The sequence below is a fragment of the Impatiens glandulifera genome, chromosome 9 (genome assembly GCF_907164915.1).
Source record: "Impatiens glandulifera chromosome 9, dImpGla2.1, whole genome shotgun sequence".
NCBI classification, from domain to species: Eukaryota; Viridiplantae; Streptophyta; class Magnoliopsida; order Ericales; family Balsaminaceae; genus Impatiens; species Impatiens glandulifera.
Window position 1 is genome coordinate 36092564 of NC_061870.1, and position 17657 is coordinate 36110220.

The following is a 17657-nucleotide window of genomic DNA, read 5'->3' on the forward strand; positions in this document are numbered from 1 at the left end:
ATATAGTTCTGGGCTATTTAGCACACTTATTGTGTTATATATATGTTGGACTTATTATTGGTTAAACACATTGTCGTATATAAACGTGACTAGAACTCGTGAGAGTCAATTTTTGTTAACTGTACAAATAAATTAGAGTGTTATATCGTTGTATCTGATTTGTGTCGTATTGTATATTTAAATTAATTTCTTACATATTTTTCATCGATACTTTCCTTTACGAGTTGTTGCAATACTTTTGCATTAGTAAGTTAGGTTTTTCGACTTTTATTTTTTATTAGCTTAATTGGTATTTATTTAATATTAATGAATTTACAAGTTCTAATTTTATTTTTGAAATTATGTTTTCATTCGTTTACTCTTTACTTGTGTAAATTGTTAGTGAATCAATCCCATGAAAGTGTGATTTACTAGTTACTTGATTGTGAACTTTATTTTGATTTATGATATTAGACACATTTTATTAAATAAGATTTATAATACAAATTTAATAATTACATTAGTATTAAAAAAATATTTAATATAATTTTTTTCATTTGTTAATAACTTAATTAAAAAGAAATATTTTCAAATTAAACTAGTAATTAATAATTTTATTTTAAGTTTTAGTTTTGTTTAAAAAAATGTTTAAATGGTTTTGATAATTACACCTTTGACCACTATTTTAAGTAAATATATTGAAAACAAGTTTTGGGTTCATCTAATCATAAATGACAATTTAGGAAGTTGATTTGTGTTTGTAGTAATACAAATATACAATGTCACCACGATATCAATATCAACGACATAACATGAGACCACGAACTGCGTCATTTTTTATTTCGGCACGAGTCAAAATAGCGACTCACCCCACCCTAAAATATATATATTATATATAATATCCTATTATGATAATATGAAACATATTATTGTATATATATATATATATTAAAATGTAAAAGATTTAATAATATGTTAGAAATTTAATTACAAAGACCATATAGTATTTCCCCAAGCCGGTTCACAATAATAAATAGAGGAATTGCGCTCCTTGGATTGTTTCTTCTCTTTACTATAGTTTTGCTATATTGTCGCTGAGGGCGTAAAAAGATCTTAAGATTTGTTCGTAGTATTGATAATCTAACATCAGAAAAGCAGTAACACCGAATCACCCGGCCTGGTAAGATTCTCTCTGTTCCGTCTATGCTCTTCGGATTCTCTTATGTTCTAAACCCTACCGTTCATAATTGCTGACAGATTTATCCAAGTTTTTAGGCAATTGAAATAGGATACAAGTAAATATAATAGTTTGATTTACTTTATGACCTGTTTTTGAGGTGATGTCTGTAGTTGCTTCTTGAAGCGTTACCTCCCCTTCTTTGATTCTTCTTCAATTCTTCACTTCTTTCTTCTCCAACAGTCTTCTAAACCTAATCTTCTGCCCCATCTCTTAGTTGCGAGTTTTCGTGTGCCATTTTGATCTTAATAGAAAATATTGGTTTTGGAAATCTATTGTTTTTCAGATTGATTTCTGAATCTTTTGTTCTGTATGAACTGTTATGTTAGTTTATGAATTATGTTAAATGTAAATAATGTGCATGCTAATTGCTAGGAAGAAAAAAACAAATTGTTTATATTATAGGTGCTCTGACTAATATTAAGAACTAAATTGATAAGAGATTGAGGTTTGTGACGGTTTCAAAAACAAACTTCCTGATCTTATAATAGAAAAGTCAAGAGACTAAATGATGCAACGATAAAGTCACTAGTGGGTTCGATTTCTAAACTAAGGGAGTTAAGCTGTTGGTAGTATTATTGCATTTTCAGACCTCAAATGCTTGTCATTTTCATGTGATTCTATTGGTTTTCCTTTAACCACCAAACACTGTTTCTGAATTTTTAAGAAGCAATTGGTAAAATATGACTGTGTTGGGTATCTATAGGTGGTAACTTTTTCCTAGATTACCATAAATTCTATAACTAATTGTCTTCAAAATTCAAGTAAAGTTATAAAAAAGTGCTTTAATCCAATCTTGTAAAAAATATGGATTGATTTTAATAGAATAGGTTTCAATAGACCGAATTATAATCAATCTGTAATATTGTGGACTGGAATAGTCCATTCCCTCACCCCTAATCTGAAACTTCTGCACTTGACCTAATTGTACTATGTTTTTGGTCCTCCATGATATCATCGATGTTCCAAGTCTTATTCATAATACGGTTAACAGTATTCGATTGTCCGAGTATGAAGTATAGTCTGCATCCGAAAAAGAATCAATAATTTTGATTTTAGTATAAGGAAAGAAGAGTGCTATTGAGGGAATGCCCTTTAGATATGTCACGACCCTCGATGCAGCTTGCCAATGCAATGTGTTAGGTTCATGCATATACTGGCTGAGCTGCTGAATAGGTAAAGGGTTTAGGGTTTCAGCTTGAATGAGAGTAAAATGTAAACGTGGTTGACTTGATAGGAGTTACGTTCCTGTTTTATTAAGTGATATAATAAATATGAAGAGGTCCTTAGATAAAATGAGGGTGTACAAACCACATCTGACATCTTATTAGTCCAAAAGGAATCAAATAAAGACAAAACTTAAATAAAATACAATGGAATAGGAAATGCAGACTTAATTTCCAGATACTATTTTGAGGTCAATATGCGTAATAATTATTTCCTGCTCTTGTTGAATTGAAAATAGAACATTTATGCTGATCTCTGAGAGAACCTTAATTTGGGTTACTAGGTTAGCTTAAACTGCTAATAGGAGGCTTAAGAGTTCTCTTCGCCTTCTGATTGTGTTTAAAATGTACTCATCCTGTCTAAAGCTCATAGATTGACTTTATTGGGACTTATTTTGTAACTTGCTTATTGTCTTTTTTCTTCTTCCTATAATTGTGCAGAGAATCATGGCAGACTTGGAAAAGTTGCTCCTGGAAGCAGCTGGAAGAACCAGTGGTTCTGGGAGGAAACGACCTTCTCCTGCATCCAGGAGGCAAAGAAATGGCCCATATTCTGATGATGGAACTGATTCTAAGGATGATGACTCAGATGATGGTTCTGGTTATGCAAGCAGGAAGCCTTCTGGGCCTCAAGTTCCACTAAAAAAGAGGCTAGACCCATCAGAAAGAGATGATGATCAGAGCAGTCATGATGAAGGGGATGATGAGGCTCGGTATGATCGTGACACAGACAGTGGAGATGAAATATATGACAACGATCATTACAAGGATGAACATGACAGGCAAAGGCTTGCTAAGATGTCAGAGCTTGAACGAGAAATGATATTGTCTGAACGGGCTGACAAAGTCAATAATAAGAAGATGAGGGAAGATATGAAATCAAAGAAAATTGAGAAGACACCTCAATTTGGAAAAGGCGGTACTCATATTTCATCTTCTGCTGGCTTGCGTTCATCATCCAGATCGGCAGGTACCAAAAAGCCATCACTGATTCAATTGAGAGCAAGGATAGAACAGGTATAATTTTTCTTTTTGCCTCTTTTCTAATTTGAATTCATCAGGTTTCTATATAATATCTCAATGTAAGATTGAATGGGGAAACCATAAGCTTGTAAGAATTACCTAAATCCGTAGCAAATGCATACACCTACTTTTTCCAAAAACACAAATGCATAGTATATGTCATGTCAACTCCAATCCTCATATAGATGTATAAGTTTGTATGTACATGTATGAGTAGTAACAAAATTGCGAAAAATTGGAAATGAATCTTTTAGAGTTTAGTATTTCCACCGGAGATTCTTCACCGCTATTAACTTAGAAGATCCATTTCATGAATTTCTATTTTTCTAAGTGTAATAATGAAATGACAATTTAGCTGGTCTCTACTTCTTGAGTTTATATAGCAACTTTGTAATTGTAACAGCTAATATTTATGTAATCATTGGTATTTATAGTGACTCAGGCACATTAGTAGTAAAAACATAAATGCAAACCATATGTTCTACAATATTTAATAGCTAAAGGTTTTAACAAATCAATTGGATTTTCCCGAAGTAGTAAGATGTTAATTTGCCTTGAAAGAATAACATAACGATTTCACGTATGTAAATTCTTTCAGAAGCAGCAGGATTCGGGGGTTGTTAAGAAGCCGGAGCCAGGCAAGGGAAATTCAGGCAGCGGTGAGAATTCACAAAGCAAGTGGAGATCCAACAGGATCACTAGTCCGAGTAACTTGAGCAAAAGTGACAGTGATTCTGGGAGTGAAGACGACGATTCTACAGGAGATGGACGGATGGTTGATAGTGATGGCGAGAAAATGTTATCCGAATCAAAAGTGCCAACTTATGAGGATATAAAGGAGATCACTATCCGAAGATCAAAGCTAGCAAAATGGTTTATGGAGCCTTTCTTTGACGAACTGATTATAGGCTGCTTTGTTCGTGTAGGGATTGGAAAATCGAGAACTGGTCCAATCTACCGTCTGTGCATGGTCCGCAATGTTGACGCATCCGAGCCTGACCGTCAGTACAAGCTGGAGAATAAGATGACTTACAAGTATCTTAATGTAGTCTGGGGAAATGAGAGTTCTGCTGCCAGGTGGCAGATGGCTATGATTTCTGACTCCCCACCAGTTAGAGAGGAGTTTGACCAATGGGTGAGAGAGGTTGAACGAAATGGAGGCAGGATGCCAAGCAAACAGGATGTGTCGGAGAAGAAGGAATCCATACAGAAAACCAACACTTTCGTCTACAATGCCGACACAGTGAAGCAAATGTTGCATGACAAGAAAGCAGCCACGTGGAGACCGTTGAACATAGCGGCTGAGAAGGACAGACTTAGGAGAGAATTGGAAGTTGCGAAAAGCAAGAACGACGACACGGAGGTGGCGAGGATCAACGCCAGACTTCAAGAACTGCAGGCGTCGCGAAAACCTCAGCAGAAAGATTTCAAGGCACTGAGGCTAGCGGAAATGAACAAGAAGAATCGGTTCGAGAATTTCAAGAACGCGTCTGAAATGAAACCTGTCAATACCAGCTTGAAAGCCGGTGAAGATGGGTATGATCCGTTCTCAAGGAGATGGACAAGGTCCAAAAATTACTACGTTTCGAAGGATGTCAATGAAGTTGAGGGGGAGGAGGAGAATTCAGATGATGCGTTAGATGAAGCTTTGACGACAGCAGCAGCTTTGGAAGCTGCGGCTGATGCTGGCAAGCTGGTGGATACTAGTGCCCCTGTTGAACTAGGTGGTACAGAATTCAATATGCTGCATAATTTCGATCTGCCAATCTCTTTGGCTACACTCCAGAAGCTTGGCGGGCCTCAAGGTGCGCAAGCAGGGTTCATGGCTAGGAAACAGAGGATAGAAGCGACTATAGGTGTGAAGGTGCCTGAGAATGATGGAAGGAGACATGCACTCACTTTGTCTGTTAGTGATTACAAGCGTCGGATGGGACTCCTTTGAGGTAATGTTTTTTCTTATATGATGTCTGAAACTGTATGGATGATTGTGATAATTAATACCTGGAAGAAGAATATATGCAGTTTTAGGGACTTGTTCACCTAAAGAATTTTAAGACCTCTGTTTTATGGTGGTGGTATATACTGTGGTTCTTGATCTGAGGATGGTCTGGTCTGGTCTGGTCTGGTGTTTGGTGGAGATTAAATTGTCTTTTAATTATCCTTTTTCATGAAAGGTTTTGTTATTTGATACCAATAGTTTCATCATTCATAGTTGCTAAAAAAACATGCCTCACATCCTCACAGGTAGTTGAATAAGAACGTTCTTACTTATTTAACTAAACTATGTCATTCTTTTTACGATTTCGAAGAACAAATGTCTGGGTATATAGTAGAAGTAAAAGTTCTTACTGATTTAACATACGAAAGATGCTAAATTGGTCGACCAAATGTTAAAAGTTCTTACTGATTTAACATACGAAAGATGCTAAATTGGTCGACCAAATGTTGAGGTTGGCCTATTGGTTTAACCAACTTATCATATGTATTTTTTTTTCACCACCAAAGCAATTCACCCTTTCAAAAATTTTAAATAATAATAGTGTTTTAATATATGTATATATATATATTTTATTATTTATATTTAAATATATGATTTTAATTTGTTGTTTACTTGTAAAATGTTTTCTTATTAGTATTTTTATTTTATTTTTGTATTAATTTTGATGTTAGATAATAGATACATATTTTTTATTAAATTTTGCTATATGACTAGTTTCACCTTCTCTACCACCACTTCTTCTCATTGGATTTATATATAGTTGAATTATAATTAGTGCTATATGTTTATATAATTATAGTTTGGTTCAAATTTAATTATTGTTATTAAATTGGTTGATATATTTGATTGTATATATTTTCATATAATTTATTAAAACAATCTATGGATCTTAACAAACCTCACCTACAGATGGATTTGAGATTCTAAGTATTTTTTGAAGAGTTTGTTTATAAATTATATTTGAGATATTAATAAAGTAATGCTGTAACTAAATTTGAAATATATATTTTTTTATAAATAATTTTGTTTGAAATTATTTTTTATACATTTATTTTTGATTGAAATTATTATTGTATGTTTATTTTTGTTTGATTTAAATGTTATAAAACTATTAATTTGTATCGAAAATATGCACAAAATTCTTTTATAATGATATATCCATTGGCGGATAATTTTTTTACCATGTCTTTAAATTATTTCTAATGACACATATTCGTCTCCTCCATATTTTGTGCTATTGTTATATTTTAAAAATCATTTTAAAACAATAAATAATATTCATGTTGAATAGAAAAATAAGTTTGATAATCTTAAAATTAAAATATAAATAATATAATTGAGATTACTAAATATTAAATATGATATCATAATACAAAACTTTTAATATGATTCAATCGACCGACTAGATATAATTTACATCAAAATGACGGCTATCTTCTTAATAATACTAGTTGAAACATTAGACGATCGATTATTTTAATTTGAGAAACACGTATTATTAGTTGAAATATTTTTTGTTAATTAAAATTAGTAACAACAAAAAAAATATATTTATTTCATATTAGCTTTAAATAAATTTAAAATCAAATTTAAAGTCAAATATGTGACCTATAATAGAATAAAAAAACATTCTTTTAAAAATCAAAAGAACAATAATCCATCATTCCAACCGTCCATATCAATTACAAACTTGACAATCATACAAATTGATGCATTTGGACGCAAACTGAAAATTTGAAAGCTAGATTTTTTTAGGGCCGTTTGGTATTATGTTTTGTTGGTTCCTTTTAGTTTTAGGCTTTTGTCAACTTTGTTTGTGCTACTTTTTTCCTTTTAAATGAGAAATTTGAGAGAATGACGTGCCATAATTTGATTCGTTGAAAAAATAATATATTTTCTTTCTCTCCTCACCCTTTATTCTTTTTACAGTCAGTGATATGGTGACACGTTGTTCTCTCCCCAATTCTCTTGTTCTATCGCTTCTCAATTAAAATATCAGATATTATCAAGGTCCATATTTGAAGGGTTAAATTATAAAACAGTCAATACTTTGAGGGCGGATTTTTTTGTTTACCCCTTATTTAAGAATATCTGTTTCCCTTTCTCTCCAATATTCATTTCAACAAAAATGACGGTGGAAGTAACAAACGGTATGTCACACTCCAGCGGCGATCTGAAACAGCAAAACCCTAGCGCCGGGAAGAAATCCCGCGAGAGCGAACGTCGACGGAGGCGGAGGAAGCAGAAGAAAGTTAAAAAGGTCTCACAGAAGACAGATGGAACCACCGCCAATGGCGACGACAGCGACGCCGATGTCGATGAGGGAGATAGTTCCAAAGAGAACGTTGATCATGTAAAGTTAAATCGCCCTGCTAACTTAGGTTTCATGAGGATTTTATGTTCATACATCTGCTAGAATATCGAGCTTTGTAATTTGGAAATGTGTTATGAACCAATTGGTTAAGGAATGAGACTTGGATACCATTTTGGAGTTATGGGTTTCTTGTGTGGGGTCTAATAACACTTATGTTCTCCTACCTTAATAGCTATTTTTAAGGTGTAGTTCTTCTAAGGATTGTTACAAAATGTGGTAGGATGGTTTCTAGGTTCCCAACTATGACTGTCTATTAATTTTTTTTATAGAAAATCTGATTAGGTCAGAAGATGTTTAGAAGAAAAAAAAGCCACCTTTCTGGTGTAAAACCATTTGATTGTGTTTGAGTTTCTGATGGCATCTACCCAGTAGAGAAATTCCAGTTGTGCATTTAATCTTTGTTTATTTACACTATTTCGCCTTGTTTTCTACTTGACAGCATATTTTGGCAGCTGATTTTCATCAATTTAGAAGTTGACTGAGTTCTTTATTGAACTTTTAAGCCTTATCCCATTATGTTTTTTGTTTCTTTAAAGCTGCCTTTGCATCCCATAAGAGGTTGTTCTGGGATATAATATGGTTTTGGTCATACACCTTACATTATTTATTTTTCTTCAATCTAAAGTTTGACCGATGTTATTTTCAGAATTCATTTCACACGAAGATGTCTATTCAACTTATATGATCCTAATTTATTGCGTTGGACGCTCAAGATATTTCATTGTGTGAACTGTTATTTTTTTATATGTTAATAAGCTGGATTGAAAGCTTACCTCCTTTTCGTTTTGTCCCATGTGATTCTAATAGTCGATAGAGCAAGTTGAAGTGGAATATGTACCAGAAAAACCAGAATTTGATGTAGAGTTCGATGAGGATTTCAGGAAGGTGTTTGAGAAGTTTAGTTTCAAAGAAAGCACTGGCACCGAGGTACGACAAATCTTTAAAAAAAAAATCTATTATTTGGTTTCATACAACGGAATCTGATTTTTTTTATTGTCTTATATTGCTTTCAGGAGAATGATAAAAAGGATGATCCTGCTGTTAATGCATCAAACAAGAAGGTGGCAGATTCAGACTCTGAAGAGGAAGATCATGATACACAACAGAAGGAGAAAGGTGGTCTGTCAAACAAGAAGAAAAAGGTTTAGGATAAGACTTTTTCAATAATAGTATTAGCGTACACTTTTTTTTTTCAACTATAGTTTGCTCTCTTGTTATGGGTTATAACTGTTGCATGCTATTGTCCAGGTTCAGCGAAGGATGAACATCGCCGAACTCAAGCAGATAAGCTCGAGGCCAGATGTGGTTGAGGTATGATTGGGTGCTAAATTGTTCAATTACAATTATGCTTTGTCCTTGTAGTTATGGCTCACTTGATTTTTCTCGTACCCACTAGTTCAAGCTCCACCAATTTCTGTAGTTCAAGGTGTAATTATTCATTACTTGGGGAAATCTTGATCTTTGTTGACTCTTGCAGTAATAGCAATTGGAATTCTCAAAGAATTAAATATAAGAGTAGTTGCGACTTTTAGACATTTCATAAATGCATGGTGACCTTGTTGTTGATAGCCTTGGATCAGCCAATTTTGCACATATATATTTTTAATTCAATTATAAATATGTTTAGCCTATAACCCATTCAAATACATATGTTATACAAATTCTGACTTCTGTAATTAATAATTCATAGTTGATCTAGCTTTAACTGTAAGTTATTATTAAGATTTATATCATCGTATATATTTATATGTAAGAATATAATTTATTTGACTACTTTATGCACAAACAATAGATTTTGTTTAATTCAAATAGACCTATTAAGTTATGTTATATATATATATATATGTATATACAGAGAGAGAGAGAGAGAGAGAGAGAGAGAGAGAAAACTATAATATATTTAATTAGGACTGGCTACTGTTGAGTGTTGACCACTTGACGAGTCAGAACTGACCTTGGTCTGTTTGGCCGCATCTACCAATTTTGCATCTGAACAAACAAAGGCATTTTGTAGTATTGGTTCACGACTTTATCGTTTAAAGTGTTTTTTTGTGTGCTCTTCAGGTTTGGGATGCTACTTCTGCTGACCCAAAGTTATTGGTGTACCTGAAATCTTATCGAAATACAGTTCCAGTACCAAGGCATTGGTGTCAGAAGAGAAAATTCTTACAGGTATGTTACTATAGTTGAACTTAACACTAGGCTGAAGATGTGCATGCATAATTTGTTAGGCACATTTAACTGAGAATATGGAAGAGGGTAATGTAGGTTTCTCTTATTTGTATGTATGTGGTTCTTGCAGGGGAGCTGCTGTGACAACCATGAAGTTTTGGACATGTAGGTGTTTGGCCAAGAGGATCCTTGGAGGCTTTTATCTTTATTTTCTAGTCAGTTCGATGAGGATATAGACATTTATATACTAATTATAATGTCTTGTCCTGAAAAAAATCTGAAGAAATATATCGCAATTATGCTATATGTCTAGATGCAAATTGATTGCTTGAATCTTAAATTTAGTAATTATAGTATTTTCCATCAGAGTTCGGTAATTCGTGATTTGCATAATAATTAATAGAATTTATGCATACTGATTGCATGCTTATTGACTTTCTGAGCTGTCCAAGTTAATTCTTCATATAATTTTTATCTACCTGTTGCACATGAAATTCACTGACTTCCTAGGTCCAATCTGTTCTTTCTTTCTGTGGAGCTATTTTAAGAATTCTGTTTGCTGATATATGTTGCATCAATTTCTGAATCACCCTGCAGGGAAAACGTGGTATAGAGAAACAACCTTTCCAACTCCCTGATTTCATTGCTGCTACTGGAATTGAGAAAATTCGACAGGTATATTTTGGCATTCTCTTGCTACATTTGTTGGAAGACATGTATTCACTGATGGTTAGTCAATACATATGTTTTGGTGTCCATCCCTTAGTGATATGATGCATATATTTAATTTATTACTTCAACAATAGATTTATTTTTCTTGTTTTCCCATTTTTATTGCCTTCATTGTTTTGCTAATTTATGTGGAGGTTGTATGAATAATGATCACAATTTGCACAATTACTATTTTCTTCCATATTATCTGTGAAACAACTACTAGGAATACTGTTTCAATTAAGAATCTGCTATGCTATCTTCATTAGCTCCAGATTCAACTTCTTTTAATTACTTCTGTAGGCATACATTGAGAAGGAGGACAGTAAGAAGCTTAAACAAAAGCAACGTGAGAGGATGCAACCAAAAATGGGAAAAATGGATATTGATTACCAGGTTCATTCCGAATCTTCCAAATTTAGTTTCCTCCATGCATATCTTTAGTAGTAATTTTATAGGCCCATTTGATTCTTCCTGGTGGTTTCAGGTCCTTCATGATGCCTTTTTCAAATATCAAACTAAGCCAAAGCTTTCATCACTTGGTGAACTATATCATGAAGGGAAAGAATTTGAGGTATGAACATAGTGTATATATTGACAAAACTGTGTGCTCATTGTACTCTTATTGGTAAAGTTATGTCATTCCGCTATTACTTTCACTGCCCATGCATATAAAAATGCTCTCGCTTCTGGCTGGAGAGTCAATGTTTTGTATTTCCATGACAATTATTTCTATATGAGCAGAACAGAAATGCAGAGAATACTAGGGAATCCCTAAACTTTGCTCAAAGCTTTCATCACTCAATAAACTGTATATTTTGAATCTTTTTGCTCAAGTTTTTGGTCTAGGTGATGAGTTAAGAGATCTTGAATTGGGGAATGCAGATGGTTCGGCTTTAATGAGGATGAACTGTTTGGTTTACTTGATGATGCCTAAACTTTTTGTTCTAGAGTAATTTTTGTATATGGTAAATGTCCAATGACATGAAAAGATGATATATTTAACAATGAAATTCTCTCCTTGTGGCCTCTCATCAATGACTCATTTCAGATAATTTTCAGATTAGAAGAAAGGCTGTAACTATACTCTAATATGCTACACGATTAAGTATATTATTTAAACATGTTTTACAGGTAAAGCTGCGGGAGATGAAGCCAGGAATGTTGTCCCATGAGTTAAAAGAATCTCTTGGCATGCCAGAAGGTGCGCCTCCACCATGGCTGATCAACATGCAGGTCTGTTGAAAGATTTGGTTTCTCCTGACTTGCATGTTATGATTCAATTTCTCGTATTTCTTTTATAGCGAAGCTTGTCATTGGTTGCTATTTCTTACTGGTTGATTTTCCTTCTGTTAATTGCAGAGATATGGTCCTCCACCTTCATATCCTCAGTTGAAAATCCATGGGCTTAATGCACCTATTCCTCCTGGAGCCAGTTTTGGTTACCACCCAGGAGGTTGGGGTAAACCACCTGTTGATGAAGTAAGTTATATCACATACTCTGTACTATTCTATATGTGTCTTTTGAGTTTTCTTTGTTTTCTAATATAATTCTCATTCTATGGAAATAGTATGGCCGTCCGTTATATGGAGATGTATTCGGTGTCCAGCTGGTAGAGCAACCTAATTATGAGGTAATTCTCCTGATTTACTCAACCTGTTGCTGTGATAGTATCGGGTATTGTATCCTCTTGTATCAGTATCTGGTATTAGATACTTGATCAGATGTCATTATCATTCCTGGGTTGCCCATCCTCACTGATGGAAGTCATTGCCATTCAGGATGAACCTGTTGATAAGTCCAAGCATTGGGGTGATCTTGAGGAAGAGGAAGAAGAGGAAGAAGAAGAGGAAGTTGAAGAAGAGATTGAGGAAGAGGAACTGGAAGATGGTATCCAATCTGTTGACAGTCTTTCCAGGTACTTAACGTTGTATGTTGCTAATTTATAGGAATGCAATCCTTTGTCATTTTTCAATATATTAAACTAGAAATGCAATAATCAAGTGTATTTCAAGAGACTATCATATGCTTGTTATAGATGTAGATAGAACATTCATAACATTGTTTATCACGCAATCATGGAATTATTTTGTCACTTTTCCTTGTTATATAATAATTGAGCATCTTCTTTGTAGAACAATGTTAAAATTTGGTAGAGGCCGTGAATTGGGAATTTGTATGTTTATGCTATCTGCTAACCTGTTATTTGGTATTTTATCTTCAGCACTCCGACTGGGGTTGAGACTCCTGATGTCATCGATCTACGTAAGCAGCAGAGGAAGGAGCCGGAGAAACCTCTTTACCAAGTGAGTTTATGATAATCCCATTTCTTCACATTTTACTAATTTGGATAAACGTGATCTTAAGTCCTTCATTTTCTATTATTTAAGGTACTTGAAGAAAAAGAAGCACCTGTTGCCCCTGGAACATTGCTTGGAACTACTCATACGTATGCAAAATTGTGCATTAGTTCCTGCTAATTTCCTTCTATTTTATTTTTATTTCCTTTCGGGTGTGGAAATAAAATTTGACTTGGTCCTTCACGTTTGTGCTTGCAGGTATGTCATTGGTAGTGGCACTCAAGATAAAACAGCTGCTAAAAGGGTATGGATTCTCCATGTTATTAATTATGAATTCTTGCATAATATCTGTTTCTAAGATATGCAGAATTATGAATCATTTGTATATTTATAGGTGGATCTTCTGAAAGGTCAAAAGTCCGATAGGGTTGATGTGACACTACTCCCAGAGGAACTGGAAGCCATGGAGAATGTACTACCGGCTAAGTGAGTCACTCATGTTCTATTATTATTATGTGTAAAAAGTCATTTGTTGCAATATCAACTAATTAAAAATATAATACTCTTGTGTAATAATTATTAATGCTTCCTTAGGTATGAAGAAGCTAGGGAAGAGGAAAAGATGCGGAGTCAGCGTGAGGACTTCAGTGATATGGTTGCTGAGGTACGTTTTCTGTCTCTCTCAGTTTGTGCTTTGTGTTCTTGAGAGGTTCGTCGATTATATTTCTTTGTTGTTGCAGAATCAAAAGAAGAGAAAGCGAAAGATGCAGGAAAAGGAGGGAAAATCGAAGAAAAAGGATTTCAAATTCTAAGAAACAGGAAGATGCTGTGGATTTGGCTTTGGCTTTGGCTTTGAATGGTTTGGTTATTAAGTAGCAGATTTGGGCAAAGTAGTTCAATGTAAGCTTTTCGATTATCTAATCTAATGGAAGACTTTACTCTGGTTAAGAAGATGAATATATATTATCGTATAATAGTAAGATTAGTTACAGTGAATCATTATTATTAATTCTATTTTTAACTGCATTTTAAACCTCTGTTTTTCTATTTTGATTTTTTGTAATAGTTAATAAAAAAAGAGGTTGGAAACATGATAATGCTATTAATTAAGTGGACCGACATATTCTGATTCCACATTTAGTGTACTAATGCTTTGTTTGAAGTCCATTGAAAGTGTGTAAGGATGTGAATAGGATAGGATAGAATAGAATAGAGTTTTGGCCACCACTTAATAATAGTACTAATAATAATCAATGGAATTTGGTTGGTTGGTTGGTGGCATCTTACGTTGTGAATTATGCAAGTATGATGTGGCCATCTCTAAACTAACTAAGCTATATCAAAACAAATGATATTTAAGTTCTTAAAACTTTGAAATAAGAGAAGAATGAGGTTTAGGGTTTGATTGAAGTGATGGGTTCATGTGACAAACTAATGACACATTTTTGAACTTTTATATATGGTGTATCATGAACAAATCACACAGGTAACCCTCTTGTTCAAAGTTTCAAAAGTAAAATATTGTTTGAAAATTAAACAATGTTTCAAATCTCCAAACCCTTAAAAAACCATAATGGTCTGAGATCGAGCAGATAGAACTAATGCAATGTCCTGAGTCTCCTGACATTAGACATATAGTCTGTTCTAGTTTAAATGTAAAATTACATATTTGGAAAATACATCTAGAGATTGGAATGGAAATTGTGCTAAAGTATTAAAATTCTCAAATAAAAATGATTTAATTTATATGTAAAATTGCATGTTTGTGGAGCACATTTGACCTAGCACAAAAAAATTAAAATTAAAATTACAAATACAAATTGTTTAATTTAATCTGGAAGAGTATATTAAACTTCACACTTTTAACACTAGTCTTTGCCTATATGTGAAAATTGAGATTATAGGATATGGACACATTATAAACAAGTCCAAAAGGCTAAATACCATTTTTTTTTCTTATGAATAATGTTTACAATTTTAATATAAGAAAACCCACAATTTTAATACTCTTTTTTTTTTGTTAATTACTTTATTGGACTTTATTTTAAAAATAATCATTTTATAGTGAATAAAATTATTTGAAAATAATCACTTGACAAAGACTATGAATCTATATATATATTATAGTCGACAGTGCTTTGGAGTTGAGTGGTCCAATATATATGGTGCTGAATCCTCCTATTTATTCTTAACTGTTATAGAAAGATTTGAGTTTGTTTGATAAGAGATTTTTTTTTGCTTGGAAACAATAATGATTTGAATATGATAAAAACAATTAAATTTTTATCATTAAATTATTTAATTCATTAAAATATTAAAATTATAAGGAATATCAAATTACATCTAACAAGCTAAACCAAAGTTTTAAAATTTGTATGAATTTTGTTTTTTTAAGTTATTTGAGATTTGTTTAATATAAATGTTTATATTCAAAATTTAATAAAAATAAAATAAGTATATTTTGATATTTTATTAATAAATTAAGTGATTTAATATTTAAAGTGATGATAATTTAATAAAGATAAGTTTTAAAAAAAATTTAAAAAATCAAGATCAAACTAGTTCCAATTGTTATTTGATTTTTTTTATATAAAAAATTCAAATATATCATCTTATTTATTTTAAAATATCTAATCACTCAATTAATCAACTAAAATATTAATTTTTTTTATAATAATTCAACGAAATAAAAATTCAAATATAATACATTTTCGTTCAAAAATCCAATAAAATTCCCTATTAATCAACACCAAACAATCCGAAGAGCTTGTTTGATCTTGTTATTTTAGATTTTTTTTTTAGAGATTTTTGTTCAGAAAACTTTGTTTGATAAATAGGAAGCTGCTTGAGCTTTTAATTAATTTACTAAAATATATGTGATGTGATAATAAGATAATTGATGAAAAAAATCATAGAAAATAAAAAACAAAAAAACATTCCCAAATTAATCTTGATCCAATAATATGTACATAATACTAAATTTCTCTATTATTAGAAAATAAAAATAAAAATAAAAGTCCCAGTGAGTGAGATGTAAGAGAAGCTAGCTAGATAGGGGTCCCAAGATTATGACTCTAGGCGACGTGGACACCATTGAAACCAACTTGACACTGTACTTAATTTGTTTTATATAAATATATATATATATATATATATATATATATATATATATATATATATATATATATATATATATATATATATATATATATAATTTACAAATGAAAAAACAAAATAAAAATAACTAGAAACCTAGCTAGATATACTCATGTCATCGTCATCATTTCAACAAAATTATGCAATTCAGATTGAAAATTATGTGTGTGAGGGGACATTAATTAAAAATGAAAATAATATGCAATTATATCTTATAACTTTCTAATAAAGAATTAACCCAAAATGTAAATAAAAATATGAAAATGCAACCAAATATTATTTAATGAGTTGTTTGAAAATACTATTTAGAGTTAGAGTTTAGCTTTATTATTGTAATTTTTATCATTTAGTCATACATTTTATTATTTAGACTTTGTTTGATTGTAGGTTATTTAAATAACTTTAAAAAATTAAATATCATTTCACTTATATTATATTTATTTATTTTTTGTTATAAACATTAATACGCATAAGTATTTTTATCAAACAAATATTCACCTTCTAAAAATCATAACTCATCATTAATTTTTTTTTTTACAATTCAAATAACTCATGCCAAATAAGATCTAAACTAATTTAATAGATTAAATAAATGAATAAAATTTCTGTAAAAATAAAACTAATAGAATAAAGAAAAAATCCAATTTGAATAATAGAATAGAATCGGGCACGCTTGCAGGCAGGCAAAGACTCATCACATCTCAACAGACACAACACCGACCATTCCCTTTCTCCACATGCCCCCTCCATTATAGCTAGTTTGATTTGTGATTTTTTTTATTGGGATTTTATTTATTTGGTTTAAAAAAATATAACTCACATTTTATAATCATTTTAACTATCAAATTGCTATTTTATGGATAAAAATATTAAATATCTATACTTTATTTGTATTAAATTTAAATTTTAAATACACAATTTCTTCTTATAAAATCTAAAACAAAATACAAAGATCAAACTAGCTTATCTAGAGGGACCAACACACAATGCTAAGCCTTGTCATACTGTTTTATCAACTAGTGTGATTGATCATTGGTTTTTTAGATTTTTTTTAATCTAATATCTAATTCATGTGGTAAGTTTAATTCAATTTATATTTAGTTTTTATTCTCAAGTACATTGGATAAAATTCAATTTATACTTAATATATCATTTTTTTTTTTATGTAAAGAGAAAATTACATTTAAACATAAAATATGTAATAACTTATTAAGCAAACGTTAAATACTGAATCAAACTAGTCCTTGATTTATTTAATCATTCTTTTTATCTATTAAAATATTAAAGATATTTTTTATTTAATTATTTAAATTAATTAAATTAATTTATCATTTAAGAGAAAAAAAAGAGAAGTAAGGATATTTTAGATTAAACATATTTGTTTTTGAAAAATACCCATAAAAACCTTTTTTTTGGGGGGTGTTTTATCACATTTTTTCTAAAAAAAAAATATTTTGTGTAAAGAAGTTATTTTTTTTT

At 31.5% G+C, this 17657-nt stretch overlaps 2 protein-coding genes across 3 annotated transcripts; both read left to right on the forward strand.

Moving 5' to 3' along the window:
• Nucleotides 1-1022: 1022 nt before the first annotated feature.
• LOC124914065 (protein RTF1 homolog) lies at nucleotides 1023-5659 on the forward strand. The gene is made up of 3 exons (XM_047454538.1): nucleotides 1023-1159; nucleotides 2884-3459; nucleotides 4064-5659. The coding sequence occupies exons 2-3, from the start codon at nucleotides 2890-2892 to the stop codon at nucleotides 5405-5407; spliced, it is 1914 nt and encodes a 637-aa protein (XP_047310494.1). The 5' UTR covers nucleotides 1023-1159; nucleotides 2884-2889; the 3' UTR covers nucleotides 5408-5659.
• A 1930-nt stretch (nucleotides 5660-7589) lies between these two features.
• On the forward strand, nucleotides 7590-14156 carry LOC124916708 (splicing factor 3B subunit 2-like). 2 transcript variants are annotated; one of them, XM_047457460.1, is made up of 18 exons: nucleotides 7590-7823; nucleotides 8646-8765; nucleotides 8852-8980; nucleotides 9087-9149; nucleotides 9903-10010; nucleotides 10608-10685; nucleotides 11025-11117; nucleotides 11209-11295; nucleotides 11856-11957; nucleotides 12084-12203; nucleotides 12293-12355; nucleotides 12504-12640; nucleotides 12947-13028; nucleotides 13113-13171; nucleotides 13281-13326; nucleotides 13417-13508; nucleotides 13617-13686; nucleotides 13763-14156. In XM_047457460.1, the coding sequence occupies exons 1-18, from the start codon at nucleotides 7593-7595 to the stop codon at nucleotides 13832-13834; spliced, it is 1752 nt and encodes a 583-aa protein (XP_047313416.1). In that variant the 5' UTR covers nucleotides 7590-7592; the 3' UTR covers nucleotides 13835-14156. The 2 variants fall into 2 exon arrangements, with proteins under 2 accessions (XP_047313416.1, XP_047313417.1); XM_047457461.1 differs by having other exon boundaries at nucleotides 7590-7817.
• The last annotated feature ends 3501 nt before the right edge of the window (nucleotides 14157-17657 follow it).